Raw genomic sequence first — 18,860 nt, 5'->3', positions numbered from 1 at the left:
TAACAATGTAAGCAACAATCCTACCTTTGTATAGTACTTTATGATTACAAAGCATCTACACTTGCTATCTCATTTGATTATAATGCAATCTCCCTCCCACTATATATAAGCTAATAGTTTGTGTGCATTTATATTCTTTTTTTCCCCTGAGGCAAATAGTGTTAAGTGACTTGTCCAGGGTCACACTGGTAGGAAGTGTTAAATGTTTGAGGCCAAATATGAACTCCGGTCCTCCTGACTTCAGGGCTGGTGTTCCATCCACTGTATCACCTAGCTATCCGATAGGTATTTATATTCTATAGAGGAGGAAACCTAGACTCTTAAGTTAAATGATTTGTCCAATATTGCACAGATAATATGCAATAGGCTAATGCTCAAATCCAGATCTTCCAATATTAAGTTCCGAGCTATCCTTAGTCTTCAACATAATGTCCCATCATTATATTTTCTTCTCTGCTTTTCCAGGCTATTACTCCTGTTCTGGTCTCATTTTTCTCCCTTAAAAATCTTGATCCTTTAGTTAACTAGTTAAAATTTACATTTTCTTCTAGCTTTAAGACTCCCATCCCTTTATCACTAAATGATAAATGAGCACTCACTTTGGATTTAGAAGCCTTGAATTTAAATCTCTTCTCTGACACTTAACTAACCTTATTCTAAGGTCCAATCACTTCAACTCCCTAGGTCCAAGTTTACCAACCTATAAAATGAGATGGATGAATTAAATATTCTCAAAGGTTCTTTTTCAAGAACTAGATCTATATACTATACACGGCAACAAGAAGATTATATGATGATTAATTCTGATGGACATGGCTCTTTCCAACAATGAGATGATTCAGACAAGTTCCAATGATTTTGTGATGAAGAGAGCCATCTACACCCAGAGAGAGGACTGTGGGAACTGAGTGTGGACCACAACATTGCATTTTCACTCTTTCTGTTGTTGTTTGCTTGTATTTTCTTTTCTTTCTCAGTATTTTTTCCCTTCTTGATCCGATTTCTCTTGTGCAGCAAAATAACTATATAAATATGTATACATATATTGGATTTAATATATACTTTAACATATTTAACATGTATTAACTTACTTGCCATTTAGAAGAGGGGATGGGGGAAAGGAGGGGAAAATTTGGAACAAAAGGTTTTGCAACGGTAAGTGTTGAAAAATTATCCATGCATATGTTTTGTAATAAAATATTTCATTAAAAAATAATTAAATAAAAGAGAGATAGATTTATAAAACTTTTTGCCTTTTCCAAGCCTGCATCCAAGCTGTAGAGCGTTGAAGAAAGTTATGCAGCTGAATTGACCAGATCTACTATAAATTCTTTTCCATTCTCTACTGGGCTCTCATGGCTGCACCCCAATCCTATTATTCTTCCCTCACTAATTCCCTACCACACTCCTTACAATAGTTATTCCAAACCTTTTTTTTTTTTTTTTTTTTTTTTCCTCAATCCACCTTAAACCCTCCACTCCCCTCCCACCAAGCTCTCTGCAGGAGTTTCACCTTATACTTCTCTCTTACTTAATCTCAATTTTCAACTAAGAGATGCTCCTTTTTGCCAACATCAACTTTTCTCATTCAGTTCTTACTCTCCCCATCTGCCCTGGCAGCTTACTCATTTAATAATTCTGTCTTCCTAATGTTTAAACTTCTCCTTATGCCATGAATCCTTTCCTGCTACATATAAATAAACAGCTCTTCTCTATAAAAAAATTAAATTAAAAAATCCTTTACTTAATTCTGCCATTCCCTCAATCTCTCATCTTTTTTATCTTCTTCCTTCTACAATCAAACTCTTAGAAAAAAGCTATTGCCTCCATTTTCTAATCCTCTTGGAATTTGGCTTTCATTCCTACCACCACTCAAAACTAATCTTTTCAAGGTCAATGATTTCTTTATTATTGAATCCAAGTGTTTTTATCATCTTTCTTGACCTCTCTGATTAAGGTACTTAAGGTACTGCTAGTTCCCTTCTTCTAGATGCTTTCTTCTCCCTGATCTTCTTCAATATCTGATCTCACAGTTCAGACTGTGGGTATACCACAGATTTCTGTTCTAGACCCTCTTTTCTGCTTTATTGATAATTCCTATTTTCTGTCAAGAGAACCATAATTCTTCCAGTCAGCCAAGTTTGTATCCCCTATCCCACCTCTTGACTTTCATTCATTCCCAGTACTAATCAACTATCAAGTCTTATTCAATCTACCTCCTGACATATCTGACAGCTGTTCCCTTCTTTCCATTCTCATCACAACCATCCTAGTTTAGGCCCTTATCACTTCTCTGGGCTACTGCAATAACCTCCAATTGCCATGCTCAAATCCAATTTCTTACCTCTTCCCAAAACACAGGGATTAAAAATCCATGCTTCACCCAAAAGCCAAAGTAATATTCTTAAATTACAAGTCTAAAATTTCATTCCTCTGCTCAAGGACAATAATAGTTCCCCAGTGTTTTTAGGATGAAAATAGAAATTCCTGTGTTTATATTTAAAGCCTTTCACAATCTGACTTCAACTGACTTTTCCAGGTTGATGATATATAACTTGGGGCAGCTACATTGCTCAGTGGTTAGAGCATTAGTCCTGCAGTTTGGAGGACTTGAGTTCAAATCTGCACTCAGACACTTAATACTTCTTGGTTGTGTGACCCTGGGCAAGTCACTTAACCCCACCTGCCTCAGCAAAAACAAACAAAAAAAGATGATACATCTATACGTTAGTCATACTGTCATACTTGCTCTTCCCTGTACACAACATTCCACTTTTACATCTGTACCTCTACACAGGTTTCTCTCTCTATCTTCTCTCCCTGGGATATTTTCCTTCCTTACCCTGACTCCTGGCACCTTTTTCTCCCTTCAAGGTTCAGTTCAAGTGCCACTTCCTTCAACAAGCCTTCCCTGATTCCTCCGGTTGTTAAGAGTCCCCAAACATTTTTCCTTTATATCCTATATTTGCTTATTTGTAAATACGTTATATCCCTCTAGTAGAATGTAAGCTCTCTGGATGAAGAAATTAACCCACTTTTTTATCCCCAGATATAAGATATAGTAGAAAGGCTTTATTGCTTATGATAAAGGGTATACATTGTTGAAATAACTAACTAGAACAAGATACAGAGACTGACCAGAGAACTGAGAAAAGGATACTGGTCTATTTGAGGAGCATATTCACAATCTTAGCCTCATATCACAATTTTATCTGAATCATCTCATTACTCTAATTTCATATATATATATATATATATATATATATATATGTCATATGAAACCTCATTTTCCCTTTAGTTCAAAGATATAAACCTTTACCACTATGAGTACTCTTTCATCAGAATACATTTTTGTTGTCCAATAACATTCTTATGTGTGCTCTCTCTCTGTCTCTGTCTCACACTCAAACACAGAACACTTATTACCTACCACTCCCCAATACAACTATTCAAATACATCTTTAATCAAATCAGATTTCAACATATTTGTACGGTTTGTTTTTCACCCAATATTATCAAATCTGCAATAAAGTCACAGAGATTGACTTAATTCCCATTTATCCTATAAACACAAATCCCAAACTTCCCACACACACACACACACACACACACACACACACACACACACACACACAGAGAGAGAGAGAGAGAGAGAGAGAGAGAGAGAGAGAGAGAGAGAGAGACACTCTGAATAGCAAACTGAACTAAAATTGTTGTAAGGGAACATTATTCTTCTAGGATGAAATACAAAATGATAGATTTTTCTCAAAACCAAGTGTGCCAGAGAAAAAGATAAGGTTCTTGACCTGAAGGAATTTAAAATTTTTTTTAACTTTCCCTGCCAAGTCCACCACAGAAAATGTCAAAGTCACTTATTTTGAAAGTCTAACAGTAAAAGTGAACCAAGTGAATTCAAACCAAATCAAAATGTAACTGGAAAATATTCAACAAAATAATGGGAAAAGTGCAATATAACTTAGATAATGTTAATTTATAGTTTTCTAAATCAGTATGCTACCCACAGGGATCTGTTTCTAGTTGAGATTGACATCACTGGATTAAAGGGAAGTCTAAGGCAAGCCCTGAAGATGCTACTGAGAGAAATGCTCATACTCTTATGATTCTAGGGACTTCTCCTTTCTAGTAATCTAAATGGTGAAAGGGGATGAGAGTTTGGCAAAGGTGGCAGAATGGAGGTCAACAAAGGCAAACCAATCAATGTGAAGCAAACAGAGTAGATTCCAAGTACAAATTGCATTTAAAAAAATCTCCATTTGGGGTTTATGAATCTTGGAAGTGAAAAAAGACCTTGGGAGATATTCTAATCTAGCCCATTAATACAGAGATGGCAGTATGAGCTCATCAATATGAAGGTTCCTGCCAGTGAATGTAAATCCATCCAGGCCAGTTCTATCCTTCATGGCTTCTTGAATTCCAGGGATATCTCCTATAAAATAATACCTATTATAACAAATCATAAAATGATAAGAGCTAACATTATGCTGATTATTCCAAAAGTCAATATCCCTAGAAAGATTATACTAGAATCATGTGAGATATAATCTATAGATATTATAGTCTCATTTTCCTGAGTAGACACCTAAGGCCTAGCAAATGTGCTAGTCTAATCACATAGCCACTAGGATGGAAATATGTTGCTGCTTTTTTTTTTTTCCTGTAGGTAAGAAGTCAAGAAGACTGGTAGGAAAAAATAGACAAGGATGGGTCAAACTGGTTAACTAAATTTAAATGAAAGAAGATGAGAAAAATCTACATTCAGTGTGCTACCATGGAAAGAGTACTAAAAATAAAATTAAGAGTTTGGGATTAAATCCAGATTCTCCAACCTTTCACCTGTATGACCTTGGATAAATCCTTTTAACCATTGAAAGCCTCAATTTCCTAGAGTTTTAAGATTTCATAGGAATACATAATATCATAATTTAAAAGTACCTTAGAGTTTATCTAGTCTAATTCCATTGTTTTATAAATGAGAGGACTCAATTTCAAAGAAGTAAAAATTACATGTCCAAAATCACATAACTAATTTGCTTCCTTTTAAGGAGAAATGACAATATAGTTTGTGTTGATTGTTTAGATTTTAAGAAATCCTAGTTTTTTTCCCCACTCTAGTGGGGACTTCTGGAGAAATCCATGAACAAGTCATCTTTTATTCAACAGGTAGAAGAAATAAGCCTAAAGGAATATCTACATCAAGGTATGATCAGTGGTACCAATAATGTTGGGCATGTGATATTGGCCATGGGCTAGATACAAGGGTAGAAGTATTCTGGCTTTGGAACTTCAAACATGAACATGAGAAATGATATAGAGATCTTGGGTGAATGTATTTTTATATATTTCAAGGTGGGGGATGGGGATTAAGAGCCAGAAATAGGGAGAGGAGGAGGCTAAGAAGCAGGGCAAACTGTAGGCTAAAAATGGAGATGGTAGCCCTGGCATGAACTCCTAGCTCTGACTGTGAGACTGGAGGAAATTCAAAGCATAAATGCAGTTAAGTGAGACAGAATCAGACCACAACAAATATATATATATATATATATATATATATATAGCCAACAGTCATCCTTCAGGCTGCATCTCCTGTTCTAAAGGGAAGAAAAACTCTGCTACGTATGGAAATCATACCTCTTTCTACCCAGGCCATATTGAAAATGTGCATCCTTCAGGCTGCATCTCCTGTTCTAAAGGGAAGAAAAACTCTGCTACGTATGGAAATCATACCTCTTTCTACCCAGGCCATATTGAAAATGTGCAAACACTGAGATTGCTTGGATTTCATAGCCAACAATGATTACATGGATCTTGCTCCTATCAAGGATTTCCCTCTCCTTTATAAAAGTTATTCACATCTACCCCATGTTTTGCTTATGGTAACCACTTGTGGAAAAACCTAGGTAGGATAAGGAAAAGCTTATATATGATTCTAGAAAAACAGACTGTATACATATATCCATATACATATTTTTTACCAATTCTGTGTGTTGTCATCTGATGACCTAGGGAATGCTGGGATTTAACACTTCTTATAAGTCGCCTGATTCAAAACCAGAAGCCCTACTCTAAATCTTTGGCACTACAAGGAGAGAATTGCGATTTAAATCAATAATCCACATTGGAAACAAAGGGCAGCTTCCCTTGTCAACAGCAGGGAAAACAAGAAGTAGAGAAGAAAGAAAGCTAAGCCAGTTCTGAGACATGCCAGCCAACAGGCAGTCTAAGAATATAAACATTTGTCTTGCACATTAAAAAGGAACGTGCCGATGGAACAGGTTATCCTCATATATAAGAAGCTGTGCTCTTCTTTTTGAATGACGGTTCTTAAATCAAAGAGTTTGAGTGCTATGAATGGAGCAGGATTTGAGAAACCTTTGAGTATACCTGGGTCAGCCATATCAGCCTTTCTTCTCTACTTCTTGTTTTCCCTGCTGAGAGAAGATAGAATAGTCATAAGCACAAGGCAGGAGGGGATGGCCTGAGCAGGTGACATGGGTGCTGAGAAGCAGAGAAGCAAGGCAAGGAGCACCGCTCATTATCAGAAGGCCAGACCTTCTCCTCTCAATTCTGTACACATGCAAACTTGGCAGGCAGAGCCAAAGTTGCAAACGTTCTTGGCCCAAGATAAATACCACGGCAAATTCTTTTCATGCCTGTCTTCCTTTGATTCAGTCATTCCCCAAAGGTAAGAAGGGAGGCCAAGCCCAGGTGCACCAAGAGGTGTGTGGAACAAGACATATTCACGTTTTCTGGGTGGGAGGGTTGGGATAGCTCATGAAATGTCTGAGCTGGGATGGACCAGAGCAATAAACTGGTCTGACACCATTTCACAGATGAGGTAACGGAGGGTGACTTGCCCAAGATCACACAGTCAACTGGAGCCAAAGTGGCACTAGAATGCAAACTGTGGATTTCAGTCTCATGTACTTCCTTTTGGGCCCATGATCTTTTATGATTAGGAAAGAGAGGTGACCCACAGTCAAGTCAGAACTGGAATCTGTGTGTACTAATTCCATATCTAATGGGCCAGTGGGTACAGTCAGTTCTTGATGACCACCTTCCCTCCGCCTGAGCAAAAGGACTATAGTTAGATCATGTTCTCTGGCTTCAAATATTGCTAAAGCAGTCTAGGTTAAAAAAAATATTCAGAGATAGTGCTCTAGGAAAGCAAATCACCCAAAGAATGGATGAGTAAGTATCCTAACAGGTAACACCAAATTTCTATTCAAAATCTTTATCTCTTCCCTAGGTGCACTTTGACTATAAACAGACAGTTGTTTCTGTTTTCTGTTTTTGTTTTTAAACAAAAACCTTTTAAGGATTTTCCCTTGATAGCATGATAATTCATCATTTAATGTATATTGTTTAGAAATAGTAGAGTCAGAAAACTTCATGAACTTCGTGACAAGTCTTGGCAGAAAGTACACTACCTGATATCCTCATATAGTAGTGAGGTTATTGAGTTATTGAGGGCAGTAGAATCTAATTTTTAAAATCAGTCAATTAACATTTATTAGGCACTTATTATATGCCAGGCAATGTGCTAAGCAGTGAGGTATATAACGAAAGACAAAATGCAGTCCTTGCTCTCAAAGAGCTCACAATCTAAGGGGAAGATATACAACAATTTGTGAAAATACAAGATATAGAATAACAGGAGATCATCAAGAGAAGGAAGGGACTACCATTAACAGGGCTTTCATTTTTTCCTGGTACTAGATAGGGAACCAAGGGATCCACTTGTGTACTGGTCACAAACTTCACATACTTAGCCCAACAATCAAAATATTTGCTCAAAAATAGATAGTATCTGACAGTTTAGAAAGCACTTTCCTTATACCCCTGTGAATTAAGTAGCACAAGTATTATTATTATTCCCATTTTATGGATGATGAAATTAAGAGATTAAGTAACTTTCTCATGATCACATACTAATAATTCTCAAAGGCAATACTATGCCTCCAAGTCCAGTGCTCTGGACATAACCTACATTAATACCACCAAGAAGAAACTTCCCACAGTTCTTACACACACACACACACACACACACACACACACACACACACACACACACACACACACACACACAGAAACACACTTATCTTTTACATATGCATCATGATAATAAGATTATAAAGGTTTCATGCAATCAAAATAGCAGCATAGTTCTTGTGGCAAAACACTAGAAACACAATTAGGGACTGACTGAACAAAGTGTGGTACATAAATATTAATAGATTATTCTTCCATAAGAAGTGACAAGTAAAAGAACTAAGATAAATATTAAAACTTCTTTGAACTGACTCACACAGATCCAGAAGACCATATACAATGAGAACAATAATATCAATGAAAACAATAAAAAATATATCTGATAAAAGGTTCTGATATCAAAGAGATATAGATACAAAAAATATAAGAACTAAAGTCATTCCAAATATATAAGATGTAAAAGGACATAAACAAGTCTCAAAAATAAGAATTGAAAACTATTAACAATAATAAGAAAGATTGCTCCAAATTACTAATAAAGAGACATTCAAATCAAAAGAACCCTTAGGTTTTACGTCTCTAACAGCAATTCATCCAGTTATAACAAAGAAGGGATGTTTGGAAGAACACCTAAGGCACTTTTGGATCTCTGAATTGAGCCAACCATCTGTTAAGCAATTTGAAATTATGCAAAGTTTACTAAAATTTTCATATTCTTTGAATCAGAGATTCTGATGCTAGACATATATCCCAAAGAAGTGAAAAAAAAAGAAAGGCCCTATTTATACCAAAATATTTATAATAAAACTTTCTGTTTGAGCAAAGTACTGGAAACAAAATGAAAGCCCAACAACTGAGCTATAGTTAAACAAGTGGTACTATATAGATGGATTTGAATACTATATGAAATAATGCACAGCGAAGTATAAATAAGTAGGAAAACAAAATGCATAATGACTACAAGAATGTAAATGGAAAGAACAACAACAAAATAATCAAAACTGAAGGCCAAGCCTCAAAGAAGAAATAGGAAAAGGCACCTCCCCAATTTTTTTTTTTTTTTTTTTTTTTAAGCAGAGCTGGAGGTGGAGTGGGAAATGATGATTGTGGAATGCTACATCTAATGTCAGACTTTTTGGAACTATTGGTTAGTTTGACTGAACATTTTTCCTTTTATATTCTTTATTAAATGAGATAGGGAGAAGGTGGGGATTGCTATGTTAGGAAACATAGATGATATAAAAACAAAAGGAATCAACTGAAAAATGGAATCAAACTTACTGAATGTAATATTCGATCTCAGATCAGAAAACTGTTGATAAAACAAACTTCCCTCACCTCCTCCTCAGAACACTTGACAAATGCAATATAGACTATTGAATGTTGTTGATATTTCTATTGTTTTTGCCTAAATTTTCTCCCTTTCTTAGAAGAGAGAATTCAACCAAGAGGACAGATAGATAGAGGAATACTCTGGAGAATTTACAGGGAAGATATAATGCTAAAAGAGGAATCAAACTAACTTTTTTCAGTTTAAAAAAGAAATCAGCTTCCAAAACTTCACAATGTTCATCCTACTTCAAGCATATATGTGTGTGTACATATGTGTGCACACACACATACACATATTTTCTCCCAATAGGTGTGTAATTTGTAAAATACACACAAACCCACACATTTCACCTGATACCAGGCATATACTTACAAACTTTGTGACTAAATGCCATCTCCCTTTATGCTGTTTTGTATCTACTAATACATAAATATGCCTCAATTTTCAGCCTGCCCCGTATGTGCCTATCCTTGCACATGATGCATATACAGACCTTATCAGTAGAACTACACATTGCCTTCAGCTTCCCTCTACTGGAAGTTTTGGTCCTACTCCAGCAAACTCAATTTTAAATAAAACTAAATCTAAAACCTAACCGCGGTCATTAGTTCAACTTACCAGATGCCAGAGAAATTGCCTGTCTCATTAATGAGTAAAACAGCAGCTGGTAATGTCTTGGAGCAGGTTGGTGGGTTTTAAAAATCTTGGGAGTTAGCCTGGATCCCCTCTCTCACTTCTAGCCAACATGTGGATTTACGTTCCCTCCAGATCATCAGGCGGGAGGGAGCCCAGCACAGCTCAAGAAAAGGAACTGCAGAAAAGTCTGCAGAAAAAAGCAGGCTGCTCAATTACAATTAACCATCCTGGAAGTAGGGGAGGAGAAGAAGCCAGTTCATTGAATACATATGGGAATGAAAATGCAGAGATGGGAAATGTTATGTAATTAAACTCTGCTGGCCTATCTTGCCCTGGGGGGGAAGCAAGACCCATCAGTAGTGACCTCTTCCAATCAATTTAATTGGCCCAACCTCGCCAAGAAAAGCAACGGAATTGGTTTAGTGCCTCTTGGATATAGCTCAGCTCAAGCCTATTTATGGTCATTGAGCACAAGAGTTAGAGGGACCAGCAGAATAGGCCCCAATTCAGGGTCCAGTACTTTAACAGGAAAAAAGGTTCTACCTACCCCCACTTCTTCAGAGATGACTCATTGGTCAATTCAACACCTAACAATATTTCTCACCAGCCAAAATCTTGCCTATCAAGTAACCAGACCTTAGGGAAAAACAAAAACAAAAACGAAATAATAGCAACTACGTAAAGGTGGATCGGCTCCTATCTTCTTCAAAACAAGTCTACTAAAAGTTAGTAACTCATTGTTGTGCCCCCAAAAATAAATATAGCAGAATTCTATTGTAATGTTATTTTGGGGGAAGGCATTATTGTCTGCATACTTAGAAGAGGGAAAGTAACTTTCCTCTAAAAAGCTATTTCCTTAAGGGCCTTTAATTTCCTTTGACACTTCATTGCTTCAGTGATGTCAATAATATAGGTATATCTTCCACAAGTAGAGAGAGAAACTCATCAAGCCTGAACAGTCTGTGTGACTCCTACCTTTGTCCTGCCATAAATCCTCCATAGGGGCTCACTCAATGTGCTGAGTACCTTCTTCTAGAACTCTTGACATGGTGGGGATAATGATGGAGCTTATAGACCCTTCCCTCCATGATCAATGCATCTTTTTCTGGTCATATGTCTCTGCTTAAATCTTGTATGTTGCTCTTCTAGTACAATTCCTTATTTGTGTTACTCACCTCCGTGTGACTCCCCATTATCTTCTGAGTGAACCTCAATTCTGACAACTCATAAAACCTTTCCCTTAACAACCTCAAAAAAAGTTTTCAGGGATACAGATCCTCAGAACCTCTTAAACATCTGATTTCTCACTACATACTCTTTGATGTAGCACTAGCTGTTCCATGAACAAGACACTCCATCACTTAGGTCTGGGTATTTTCTCTGACTGTCCCTCATGCCTGGACTGTCCCTCCTCATATCTACTTCCCTGAATTCCTATATTCTACTGGAAGCCTCTTCTAACCTCTCTTAGGTTATAACCTTCCATCTCTTACTTTCTATTTATCCCTTACATAAACCTCGGATCTTCATTGTTTTTAAAATATTTGTTTGCTTACTTTCTCCTCCTAATGGATTGTGAGTTTCATGAAAGTAGGATTGCCTTTTGCCTCTTTTTGTATCCCCTGTGTTTGGGTACAGTGGCTAGCATGTAGTAGGTGTTTAATAAATATTTATTGACTAACTGACTAAACTAGGATTAGCTATTACAATTTTATGAAGTCGTGAAAATTTTAATAAAAGATTTGCACAAGGTCCATGAATTAACAGTGGAGATGGGATGGGCACCCAGATTTTATCATCAGTCTGGATAATAAAAGAGGAATTTGATCCCTTCTAACTGACTTAGATTAATGGCCATATTATTCCACATCTTTCATGTTTTTTGTCTTTTGGTAAAGATTTGTGCCCTTAATCCAGTCAATCTTTATTAAAGGAAAAGAGGAGTAGACTTTTCTGCCAAAACACAATGTTCTGGAGGGGAGGGTATTAGGGCAACTGCAAGTTTTCAAAAAGAAATATAGCAGAATTCCATTGTAACATTATTGCCCTGTTCAAATGCATCATGCTTTTTTGATATAATAATCACTCTTCCATTCCTCTTCTGACACAGATAGACATATACCATATACATGATACAAACACATACAATCAGGGCCTATCATAGGTAAGTTAGCTGGTAACACTGGTTCTTTTCCCTCCAAGCATCAGCCTCTGGTGCCACAGATACAAGCAACCATAAAAACATACTTTATCACATGCCCTGGTGCTGACACATTTTATATGTATCATTCCAATCTCCTGATTTGAAGCTCATTAGCCATCCCAAGGTTATGCTCCTTACCAGTCTCACTACCCTCCTCCACTTTGAGGATGGCCTTATGGCTACGGATCTATTTTCCTAAACAAGTATTCTCTCCAATACTATACCCTGCCTCATCTTACACAACACATTGAAAGTAAATTCAGTCCAAAAAGAAACACAGCATTCTTGTTTCCTTTCTGAGGATTCAATCCCACTTTATAAGGCCTGAGTAAAATACTTAGCCCTTTAATATCTAGCTTTCATTCACTCCTATTTCTATTACCCCAAATATTCACACACTTTTGGGGCTGTCCCCTACACACATACAGATTCCATAAATCTCAAATCACCATCTTCTGAGTTCACTTATCTTTACTTTGCTCTTCCCTATTTCTTCAGCTACCCCACTCTCCTAAAAAAGCACCACACATTAGGGTTGCTTTATTCAATTCACTAGTAGAAGCTCATCCAAAACATCCCAGACGACCCTCTATTCAGCCTAGAAGCTCAGTCATTTAATTCATAAATACCTACTACTCCTCACACAAGAAATATTTCCACCATTGCTCCTTTAACAAAACAGAGAATCTTGAGGGACAGATACAATGTTCTTTTCAAAAGACAGTTGTCCTAGTACACATATCCATAAACACCTCAAAGAAAAAGAATTATAAAGTGAGAAAGACTTTTAATATGTCACCTAGACATCCTTAGGCCTCTTGGAAATGCTACAGCAGTCAAATTATTCTCCAAAGACAATGCCTTTGAATCTGCTCAGAGCCCTTAACACTGTGCTATCCACCCAACAAGTACTGGATAAATGTTTAATCTGAAGAATAATTATTAATGATGGAGCACATTCATAAGTATCCATAATACATATATCTCCTCTACAGTGAAATGAGTGTTTTCTTCTACTTATATCTCTTCCTATTCCCTCTCCCTAAACTCCTTCACAAAAATCAAGTCTATAAGTCTATAAGATTCTTCTCTTTTGTGTGAGTCTCTCATCTTAACCCTTCCCAATAGTCATCTCCCTGGAAACATAGCTTCCTTTCCTATATAAATCCTCCAAGATTTCAAGAGGAATCTGTCTGAGCCCACAATTTCCCACCCCTCAAATGTCATTCCTGCCAAATTCTCCATTGCCCAGACCCCCACACATTATATACCTCTTCCATAAAAAGTTTACAACCTGCTCTTTCCATAATCTTTCCCCACCCCCTACACACATCCCCTTGGTAATCTTCAAGCAAACCCTGCACCCAAATCCACTTTTCCCTCACACACACATCACTCCCACACCACACTAACTCAATCTCTCTGAGCAGACATCCCTTTTCTCCAAATTATCTCTCTCCCTCTCCCCCATTTCTCCCTGAAGTCAAACAACTTTTTCCTTGGGCTCCACCCATAATCCCATACACTCTGGCTTTTCTTTTCTTTATATATGTGTTCATCTTACAGTTGAAAAATACAATCAATCAAAAAGCCTGCCATGAAGTACACACACACACACACACACACACACACACACACACACACACACACCCTTCAGTCTTATACATCTGATTCACTCAACTAATTTGTACTTCTATCCCCTCAACCCTCTCAACACATCACACATATATTGTTCAGACACAAAAATAATTCTCTATGTATAGACCTTATACACTCCGTTCATTTCCAGAACCTCTAGCTGTGCATACAGAAAACTGTAATGCCAACAATCTTAATTGATATCCCCTAGAATATTCATTGCTGTTTCCCAACGTTTTATTTACACACCTATATTTCCAGTCCCCTTCTCACATGGGTTCATGTGTTAAAAAACAAGGTAAAAGTTGGATTCGAGTTCCAAACTTTATCCCCTCAGCTTTCTTTGTGTTGTAAATCACAAAGGAATTGAACAAGGTACATGTCTAAGTGTGTTTTCTGTGAGGAATTCTGAGTGAGATGGAAGTAAAAATGTTGAGACTTTCCAAGTCTGTCCTCAATAGACAAGTGGATGTTCTCTCCCTTGCTATTCTTGCAGAGTGGAAGACAGATCCTTACTGAAAAGCACATGTTCCAACCAGGCAGAACTTAAAAACAACGCCCTCCACCACCACCCCTAAAACCCTTTCTCCTCTTCCTCCACAGAGAGAGGGCAGCCCTGCTTTCCCCCCAAAGCCTCTCACTCCAAACCATACTTCCAAAACATGAAGATTTCTCCTCTCCAAGGGTAAGTGTGCCATCCAGGTCCCAAGCCCTCGCTACCCAGTTGCTGACCAGAAGCCCAGAGACCAGAGGTAAAGAGAACCGTCTTTCTTTTCCCGGTTCCCTCCATCTGGAATACCCACAGATCCAACAAAAAAAAAAAAAAAAAAAGCTTTTTTTAGTCATCCGATCCCAATCTATTCAGTTGAAGCAGTATTTCTTAGTCCCCTTATTTAAAAGGCAAATTATGAAACGGCTCAGCAAAATTATCTGAACCATTTAGTAACTTCTCCTTAGCTCAGTCTACCCCCACCCCAAACCCAAGCACACAGAGTTCCCTTCCCCCACTCTACCTACTCTATCCTGCAGCTCCTTTTACTTCTTACAATCCAGAAGTATCTCTCAAAAATTTGGATGACTACAGATTTTGTCTTTTGGCATAAGGTACAATTTATTTTATTCTCTCCTCAACCTTCTTGATTCCTTCAGGGCCTTTAGGTCTTCCAGTCTTCCCACATAACCAAACCTGCCTCAAATTCCTAGAAGGACTCTGAGAAGCAGTAAAGGATAATCCTTCTGGATGCCCTAGCCCAAGTGCCCTCCTACTGTCCAGAAATCAGACTGGAACTTATAAAGCTGGAACCCAGATGTGAGGTTCAAGGAGCTAGTAATGTAGAGTGAGTGACCAAAAGAGGAATTTCATGGGAATTGTGGAGAAGATGAGTGGGAGCTTCTTGATAAAAGATCAGAAGAAACACAGAAATGAGGGAGGGAAAAGAGGGAGAGAGATGGAGAGGGAGAAAGAGAGAGAGGGAGAGAGATGAGAGATGAGATTCTAGCAAGGTTTGGGGGCAAAGGTCACTAAGAGAAAAAGGGTTTCCAGGAAAGGCTGAGATATTACACTACAGGTACTTAAGATAAGGAAGGTCTTGCTCTCCAAACAGGGAAATGACTGTACTTGTCAAAGACAGACTTCTCCCCTCCCCCATCCCACTTAGAGGGGAGGAGGGAGGTGTTATGGGGCCACATGGGGGGAGGGGATTTAGTGGATTGTGCATGTGTGTACTTGGGGGGTGGGAGAGCAGCTTCTCCTACTCTGCGATTGCGATTTGCCTTAAAAAAAAGAAAAAGAAAAACCTTTTGTAAAACAGGATGCTGCTGACTTCTCAGGAGTGAAAGGACAGGGGTGTTTCTGCATTATCCCCTTCCTCTCATACCATCTCCAGACCTCTTCCAATCCGGGTCTCTTAAATCTGATCACTTCCCCAGATTTAGGACCAGTTTTCCCGAGACTCCGGAAGGTAACAGGGGCATGTGGGGGAGGTAAAGTCAGGGTGATTCCTTTTACAACTCCAAATATCGAAAGCCAAACTTCCCTCGAGTAAAGCCAAGAGCTCAGATAGACCCGAGTTAAGGGGGGGAGGGGGGAAAGGGTACGGAGTTGGGATCAGAACAGTCGGCAAATTGCCTAAAGGTAGCAATCAACTGAGCTCCTCGGATAGCACTTCAGTCAGGAATCTTCCAAAAGACTTGGATCCTTTTTCTCCTGTTTAACTCAACTTTGCCCACCCTTTTCCCCGTCCCTTACCGTGGCAGGAGTAACCATGGCATCCGTGTGAATGTTTTCAGAGAAGTCGACATGAAGAGAAAAGTGGAAGCGAGAGGGTTCATTCAGTCTCCCCCACCCCGCCGCCGCTGCCACAGCCACAGACTACCACCACCAAAAAAAAAAAAAAAAAAAAAAAAAAAATAGTTGTGCGGGTCTCTCTCGGGGACTGCGCGCGTAGCTACTCGATTTAGGAGAGAGGATCCTTCAACTCTGAGTCCCGAGAACATAATCTGCGCGGTTATAACCAGCCAACCCAGCCAGATGGCTCCGTGCTCAGCGCAGTAACCCTTTAGGTGCCACTGCAAAGCCTTCCCGCGCTCCCTCACCTCCAGCCTACGCTGCGCCCCTTCACAGCCCCCCACCGGCCCCAGGCGCACCCCGCCCCAGACTGCTAGAGGCTGTCGGAAATGGCGCAAGGTGCTTTTGTTTTTCTTTGTTTGCTGGGGGTGGGATGGGCAGAGAAAGGCGTCTCCTAGTTTCACTTATTTCTCTCAAATCCCTAAATTAGAAAGAGGTCTATCCCTTTCAGAGACTTAGAACCGGACACATAGTGTTACGTTGTGCAGCGGGGCACATTATTAGTTGTACTATACAGATTAAATTGCTTCAACAGGTCTTTTTTGTTGTTGCTGTAGCAGTTTTTAGTTCTTGGACCTTCTCCCACTTTTTTCTTTATTTTTCTCAGGAGCAACGGGAGTTAGCTCACCTCGATTCCTCAGCCTATGTGGATCTGATTTTTAAACCCCTCCTCCTATCATTAAACTCTTAGGGTTATAGATCTCTTACCACCTCCTATTCACAACTCAACCCCTCCCCAACCTCCGGTCTTTTTCTCCAACTCGAAACACCTAAACACAAACACACAAACTCCCCCTCTTACACACACACACACACACACACACACACACACACACACACAGAGCAAAGTGTCAGCTCACGCTGACCAGTCTGCTTGGTGCTCGAAGTCAGTCAAGACAGGTGAAGTAAAAAACGTGGGTGGGAGAGCAGGCAGGGGGAGGGGCGGACGGGTGTGTGGGTGGCGGATGGGGATGAGGGGGGGTTGGTCACTTTTCTTTTGGCAATCCTGGACTTCTACTTTCTTCTCTACAACTCGGAGGTACTTACCCCGGAGGATACTAATTCAATGCGCACTAGAAAGGTTGGGATTGGGGGAGGGAGACAGAAAGCGAGGACCTGGGGAGGGGCGGAAGGGGGGGGGTGGACGCGTTGGAGCTTAGGGCTAGAGCGAAAAACAAAAACAACCTCTCCCAAAAGCCAAAAAAGTAGCGATCTAGTCTCCTTCGGCAGATAAACTCTAGAGGGATGGCGCTCTAAGATCTCTTATAAGGGGGCGGGGGGGGGGGAGGTGAGAGTAGAAAGGAAAGTTATGTGAAATCCTTAAAAAAAATTCGAAAATGGACATTGAAGAAGAGGTGATAATTTTAGCTACTTTCCAAATCCCCTTCCTCTCTTTCCTTTTCTCCCCCCCCCTCTTTTTCACCCTCCTCTTTCAATATATCGACTTAAATCATCTTGTTTTTTCCCATCTGCAACATTGAGGGGAAAAAAAATACACTAGTATAATAGGCATCAAAAAGGAATTAAAGTGAGCTTGAAGCACCTATTTGAGAGGACGAGGTCAAAGAAGCCCCCAAAGTCGCTTAAGCAATTGCCTAATTCTCCTTTTGTACATTACTCCCCTACCTTAGTAATTAGTCCCCTGCTTTTGTAATCTAGCTCCTTCTCCAGTCTCAAGGTAGTACTGTAGTGACACTGAGCGGAAAAAAAAAAAATATATATATATATATATATATATATATATATATATATATATATACATATATAAAGTATTATCCAATACTGTATTCATTCTGCCATCTTAAAGCTTCGAACCCACACTGGGGTCCGACCAGTCACCATCTCTCTCCCAAGGTGTGGGGTCCGGGACGTTTTCGGAAACTGAGTAACTCTCTTAGAGGCGGTAGAAGTATGCCTGCGTCAGCCCGAACTAGGCAGCCTGGAGCGGAGGGAAGTCGAAGGGGGCGGAGGGTGGGGAAAACAAGGGAGTCAGTAAGAGGTGGTGAGAAACGGGGTTGGGGGGCTGCGTACTATATAGATTGTACCTGCCTCGTCATTATCCCGGCTGATGGGGGCTGTCACATCGAAAATGTGGAGAAGCGCTCACCGAATCACTCTGGGGCGTCACCTCCCGCAGCCCCTCCGAGGGGTTGGGTCCTCCTTAGGTACTTCGCGCCAAGGTATCCCCAGTCCCAGCGAGGTTTTCTTCCAGCCCAGGTTAGACGGCAGAGACTTTTCCCCTCCTCCCCCCATCAAGACTTGGGCTGGGCGTGTACTGTTTGGGTTTGGTTTTCTCCCTCTCTGTGCCCGCCTCCCTTCCCTCCCCTCTTTTCTTTCTCTGCCCCCCCCCTTCCCCTCCCGTTGTCAAAGAAAGGATTGGATTGTAGACTCAAGATTCAGATTCTTTGACGGAAGATATGACTGTTAGACCCCTGCACCTAAGTTCATCTCCTAGTCTCCGGTGGGGTCCTTGTATGAAGAAAGCAGGGGAAAAAAAAAAAAAAAAAAAAAAAAAAAAAAAAAAAAAAAAGGATGGGAAAGGTTGGGGTGAGAATGGAGGGGAGAAAGATGAGAAAAGAGGCTGTCCAATTGCTGCCATTAAAGGGTTAAAAATATGTGTTGGTTCACAAGCGGTGAGCTCCACTGTCTCAAACTGCCCTGGGAGAGAAGGGGAGAGGAAGGGGGTGAAATTG

The 18,860-nt window shown here is 39.6% G+C and overlaps 1 protein-coding gene across 6 annotated transcripts in view; it reads right to left on the bottom strand.

Annotated features, from left to right (window-relative positions):
* NTF3 (neurotrophin 3) overlaps nt 1-18,433 on the bottom strand; it is a 140,177-nt gene extending 121,744 nt beyond the window's left edge. Inside the window, exon 1 of one of the 6 annotated variants that reach the window (XM_074269004.1) lies at nt 18,213-18,433. In XM_074269004.1, the coding sequence (XP_074125105.1) occupies nt 18,213-18,224 (12 nt within the window). In that variant the 5' untranslated portion in view covers nt 18,225-18,433. Of the gene's footprint in view, nt 1-16,068; nt 16,366-18,212 lie in introns of those variants that run through there. The other 5 variants (XM_074269007.1, XM_074269002.1, XM_074269005.1 and 2 more) reach the window with 5 other exon arrangements.
* Between the last annotated feature and the right edge of the window lie 427 nt (nt 18,434-18,860).

Source organism: Sminthopsis crassicaudata, chromosome 5 (genome assembly GCF_048593235.1).
Source record: "Sminthopsis crassicaudata isolate SCR6 chromosome 5, ASM4859323v1, whole genome shotgun sequence".
Lineage (NCBI taxonomy): Eukaryota > Metazoa > Chordata > Mammalia > Dasyuromorphia > Dasyuridae > Sminthopsis > Sminthopsis crassicaudata.
This window is presented reverse-complemented; position numbering and strand designations above follow the sequence as displayed.